This window comes from Cygnus atratus, chromosome 1 (genome assembly GCF_013377495.2).
Source record: "Cygnus atratus isolate AKBS03 ecotype Queensland, Australia chromosome 1, CAtr_DNAZoo_HiC_assembly, whole genome shotgun sequence".
NCBI classification, from domain to species: Eukaryota; Metazoa; Chordata; class Aves; order Anseriformes; family Anatidae; genus Cygnus; species Cygnus atratus.
This window is the reverse complement of record NC_066362.1, coordinates 48,110,513-48,116,207: the sequence shown is the minus strand read 5'-3', so window position 1 is coordinate 48,116,207 and position 5,695 is coordinate 48,110,513. Positions and strand designations below refer to the sequence as shown.

At 53.7% G+C, this 5,695-nt stretch overlaps 1 protein-coding gene across 1 annotated transcript; it reads left to right on the top strand.

Annotated features, from left to right (window-relative positions):
• The first annotated feature begins 415 nt into the window (after positions 1-415).
• On the top strand, positions 416-2,500 carry SOCS2 (suppressor of cytokine signaling 2). Its single transcript, XM_035551705.1, has 2 exons — positions 416-521; positions 1,062-2,500. The coding sequence occupies exons 1-2, from the start codon at positions 500-502 to the stop codon at positions 1,508-1,510; spliced, it is 471 nt and encodes a 156-aa protein (XP_035407598.1). The 5' UTR covers positions 416-499; the 3' UTR covers positions 1,511-2,500.
• Positions 2,501-5,695: the final 3,195 nt, after the last annotated feature.

The window sequence follows — 5,695 nt, the reverse complement described above, 5'->3', positions numbered from 1 at the left end:
GGGGCCGGGGCTTTGGTCCCCGCGTGGGGATGTGGCGGAGCGGGGGGAGCGGGGGGCGTCCCGCAGCCCTCGCCCCCTCCCCACCGCATCCCCGCGTGTGCGGGGCCGCGGAGCGCGGCTCCTTCGGGCGGGCACCGAGGCGAGAGCCCGGCGGCGGGGAGGGGGGCGGCGGAGACGTCCCTCGGGCCGGGCCCCCCCCCGGGGGTGCCGGGCGGTCCCCGCGGGCCGGGCCCCCGCTAACCTCGCTCTCTCTCCGCTCGCAGGCGGCGGCGGCGGGGGCCGGGCCGGGGCCATGCCCCCTGCGCGGCGCTGAGCGCGGCGGCGGAGCCCCCCGGGCGCCCCCGGCCCGGCGCCCCCGGCGCCCCCCATGACCCTGCGCTCCGCCGAGCCCCTGGAGAGCGCCGGGGGTCCCCGGGAGCGCTGGGGGCGCCCCGGGGCGGCGGTGGCGGCCGCGCCCGTCGCCGAGGAGCCCCGGGAGGCGGCGCGGCTGGCCGCGGCCATGGAGGAGCTGCGGCGCGCAGGTAAGCGGGGCGGCCCCGGGGGAGGAAGAGGAGGAGGAGGAGGAGGAAGAGCGGGGCGGCGCGGCGCGGAGGGGGCTCGGCCCCGCGGTGCCGGGGGGAAGCGAAAGCGGCGGCGGCGCCGCGCCCCGGCGGGCGCCCGGAGAGCCGGGAGGGGGAGGCCGGGGCGGCGGCGGGGGGAGCGGCGCCGGGGGCAGCCCCGGTGCCCGGAGCTCCGTCCGCCGGGAGAGGGGGCCGCGGGGAAGGGGCTGGCATCGTCGCGTCCCCGCCGGCAGCGGGAGAAGCGGCTTCGCCGCCCCTCCGTGCCCAGAAGCCCGTCCCGGTGCGGGGCGCGCGCCCCGATCGCAGCCGGGCGGGGAGGGGAGGCACCGTCAGGCGGATCGCTCCCGGGAGCGAGCACAAAGGCACCGCGCCTGCAGGACCCCAGCCTGCAACTGCAAAAGGAACGGGCGCTGCGGCCCCGCCAGGCGAAGAGCAGGCGGCTCTTAAACGAACAGGCGGCCGGCAAGAAGTAAAACTCTGCTTTCTCTGCTCTTGTGACAGGATGGTACTGGGGCAGCATGAGTGTTGCTGAAGCCAAGGAGAGGTTACAGGATGCCCCCGAAGGGACTTTCTTGGTTCGGGACAGCTCGCATTCAGAGTACCTGCTGACTATTTCGGTAAAAACATCAGCGGGACCGACCAACCTACGCATCGAGTACCAGGACGGCAAGTTTCGGCTGGACTCCATCACCTGCGTCAGGTCCCGACTGAAGCAGTTCAACAGCGTGGTGCATCTGATCGAGTACTACGTGCTTATGTGCAAGGACAGAACCGAAACGCCCTCGAACGGGACGGTTCATCTTTACTTGAACAAGCCTCTCTACACGACAGCTCCATCCCTGCAACACCGCTGCCGGATAACGATAAACAAGTGCACAAATCAGATCTGGGAGCTGCCCTTGCCAACCAGACTAAAAGAGTACTTGAAAGAGTACCGGTACCAGGTATAGCTATCTTTTCTCAATGCCTCCATCGTAGAGTAACTTTTAAATGCAATTCTTAAAATCAGCCAAAGAACTGAGTAACCAGTTGCACGGCTCAGCATGGAATTCACTATCAAAACAGTGGCAGTTCTGGGGAAAGGCTTTTATTTCAGATGCCACAAAGGGAGACTTTATGTAGGATAATCCCAGCCTGCATCCTCGGGGATGTCCTTGCGAGAGGCGAGAAGCCAGGAACCCCTCCGGATCGTGTTTCTTTGTCGATGGCATAAAAGTTGCACTAACTGCAAAGTGCTAACTGGAACGGTGGGACGGGGAGAGACCACAAAAGTGGTCAAAGACGTACGAGAGCGCAGAAGTTGTCAGTGGTCTGATTCCGAGATTCATTTGGTGCTGGTGTTCATATAATCCTGAGAGCTTAACTGGATCACACTGTGATAATCTTGCCAAAGTTATGCAACTAATCAAATCCAGTCAAAAAAGCGATCATCCATTCAGTTTTTATTGAACTCTAATTTCTGTGCTTTTCTGCAAGGAAAGGGGAACTGAAAGCAATCACTTTAAAACATTGTTTTTCAAAGTTCTCTAAAAGCTGATATTAAGGAGAAATGCCACATCTTTCATAGGAACCCAGTATGTTGCTGATTATACCAGATTGGTATCCCAGAATCTTTGTTAACATGTTAACATCTTCCCGGTGGTGATATATCCATGCTATTACTGCTAAGCCTCTTTTGGCTGAGGCTTTAGGACTCCACGCTGCAGAACTGCAGTCACTCGGTTCCGATGTCAAAGCATGGATATCAGCAGTTACGGCTGTCTTCTACAGTGTAGAATGTTTTCTTCAGCTTCTTTCCCAAAATATGGGGAAATCTGGATTAATTTTTTTTGAGGAGATTGGTTTTTTGTGTTTTTTTTTTCTTCTTCTTCTTCTTCTTCTAATTCACCATTGTAGCTATCAGACTATTACTCAATAAAAGCAATCAGATTGCACACCTATCTCGATCGTTGTACGTATGGATTTGCTACCATTCAGAAGACAACGACGTTAAGAACCTGTAGCATTTCCCAACTAACACTTCAATAAGCGTACCTAGGTCAGTGATGGTGAATACCCCTGCTTTGCCTTTGTGGGGCTGCTCAGAGGTATAGCTGATTTATGCTCAGATTAGTGGTTTGGAGGCTGCCTGCTGAATTCCCGTGGTTAATATTAGCATGGGACATTGTTTTGTGTGTTACAGCAGTCCCCCAAATTGGAAGGTGGGGCTGAGACCCTCAGTACCCCTTCCTCTCTCTAAATGTAAAGTATTTAATAGAAGAAATATCCAGGTGGGGGTACTATGAGAGCAGTACAGAGGGAAACTAGGGCATAGATGCATTCTCAGTCAACAATTTCATAGTTTTAACTCTTTCCCTAGCTTACCTTAATTAAAGCAAATAGACCTGTGTTTGAACAAGGAGGGTTGTCAAGACTTGCTGTAGTCTAGCCCTGCCCAGGCTGAAATAGAAACAACATAAACCGATCTTGTCTTCCCGGTGACTTAGCCGCCCGGTGGTGCTACCCAGGTGCTGTGTCCCTCTTCCCACCCTGGGGCCCCGGCCCATGTCTGGTGGCACTGGGATTTCCAGCATCGTGCACTTGGGCTGTCCCAATTGCATAGGCAGAACTGAGTGGCACGGCTGCTCAGACAGGGAGGATGCCAAGGTGTAGGGGATGGTCCCTGGGCCCCCTGGCAAACACTGGGTATGCCAGCATTGTTCCCCTTCTGGCAAAGGTGGCTTTTCTCCCTCCTCCTCCTCGGCTGCCATTCTCTCTCCCCGAATTTCATGCGAGCAGTAGTGTAGAGATGGGCTGGGGGCAGTTTTCTCCTGAAAAACAAAACAAAAGCTTTTGTTACGTAATTTTTTTCCCACGCCCTGCCAAAATGCAGCCGTGTTGGACGGCTTCCACCCTCCGCTTCCCCTGGCGCCGCAGGGCCGGGTCGCTGTCACCTGGCTGGACGTGCCCGTGTCACCGCGGTGCTGAGCAGCGTGTCCTGCGGACGGAGCAGGGAAGGAGCTGGCTTCCTGGGAGCACGTCACTCGGCAAATCTGCTTTCCTGCAGTTCTTGTCCGGCCCTCACCCGGCGATGAGGTAGCTGCTGTACAGGACAAGTCACCTCCGTTAGCCACCCGTGGTGGCGAGCCGAGCTCCTTCCCAAGCAGCCCCCCCGGCCTAGGGGTTTGAAGTGACGACCGCCGCTGCTGGACGAGGCAGCCGGAGAAGAGGCAGCCGTCGGGTGCCGGAGGCGGCGGGGCAGACGCAGGGCTCGCCACGCAGCTGCTGCGGGTGGGCCGAGGCCAGGCCTGCCCCCGGCAGACACGGGGCGGATGCAGCGCTGCTCGGGGTGGCTCCGGGGGTGCCCCGAAGTGCGTGTGGGTGAACCGCAGGCTGAAGATAGCGGGGCGAGAGGGGGCAATGCGTGCTACTAATCAGCAGGGGTGCCTGGGCTGCGGCATCGAGCCAGGAGACGGGCGGCCTCCCGCCGAGTACGGCGTCCCTCGAGTTCGGTACGGTCAGGAAGAAGTAGGGTCTGCAGCCGGGATATGCTCGGAGCTACGAACAATATTTTGAACAGACTGGAGGGGGAACTAGTCCTCTTTGTATGAAAGCGGAGCTCTTGTCCTCATTAGGATGCCAGCCCCAGGGCTGATGCATCACACTCGTAAAACCGAGCTTTACTGTAGCTTGCTGCAAGCTCGGCTTCACCCTAACGCAGCACGGAGGGATGACACGCTCTGGGACAAAAAATGCAAGGGTAGCACATGATTAAGATTACAGTGGTGAAAAAGTCTTGCATGTAGACCCCATGAATTTTCAGGCACAATCTTGTGGTCCAAACATTTTAAAGAAAGGTGCAGCGCTTTTTTTTTAATTGTTATTTTTTAATTTGTTTTTGACTTTATGGATGTTGCTGTGGCTTGCTCACAGCACTAGCTTTTAAATTGCGGGCTCTTCAGATTCCCAAAATGACTTCTAACTGATATATGTCACCCTAAATTGCTAGCATGGAGTGTTCAGTGAAGTCAGTCTCACAGGTTCAACACCTGTGAGTCAACCAAAAATCATGACAAGGACTATAATAAGTTTTACATCTTTTTTTTTTTTTTCCCTCCATGTGTTGGTTTAGTTTTCCATTTTTAAGTCTCGAGCTTTCAGATTTTCCAGTCTAAGCCTGGAATGTTAGTTTCTGAAAACATCTTTGTTCAAATTAAACAAAAGCTGAGAATCCCACAATCATAAAAGCGGATGATTAATTTTTATTTTTATTTTTTTCCCCAAGATGGATGATGAAAATGCAGTTTGTGGCTGGATTTAGCCGAGCACTAAACCTAGCAGAAATGTGATCTATGGTTCCATTTTAGCTGTCTGGGCATTTCCCTGGCACTGGTATTATCACCAGGGACAGAAAATGGTTCAAGCACAAGATGGGTGGGTAGAGTGGGAATGCAACCAAGCAGCTGCACCCATCGCATTAGAAGTAATTTTATTTTAATCTGATCTCCTCAGTATTGTCCTAATTATAATTTATGTAACCACATTCTAGATAAACAATATCTAAGCGAGAAAGAAAATGGTTCACAGGAATATGGGGTGGGGGTTGTTTATTGTTAAATCCTAGAACAGTCTGGAACTTAGTCCTCACGGAAAACTGCGGGGCTCTGAGATCTGAGACTCTCACTAAATTTCATCACCTTAAGAAACAGAATCTCATTACAATAGGAAGGACAGTGTTGTGTGGTTGCATGAATTCCTATCTCTTAGTTACCTCTCATGTCTTAGAAAAGTGTTCCCGTGGGGGAATGACCCTGTCACATGTAATTGAAAAGCTCCATTTACTCACATTTTCTATTCAAGAGCTTTTTCTTGTATTCCTCATAAAATTCCTATGGACTTTTTCCTTTGGATATAAGCTTAGGATTTAGCAGAAAGTAAGTTGAGTTGTGTCACTGCTTTGTTCTTCTTCGTCCGAAGCACATGATGGGAATGAGAAGAGAGACTTTCAGACGTGGGTCTACCAGTCATTTGAAGTAAAGCAAAACAAAACCTCTGCTGACTTTGCTATCACTAAAATAAATCTGGGTATCAAAGTGACTGCTGGAGGAAATAACGGCTTGAGGGATGCTAAAATGTCTATTACTGGTTTTCAGTAG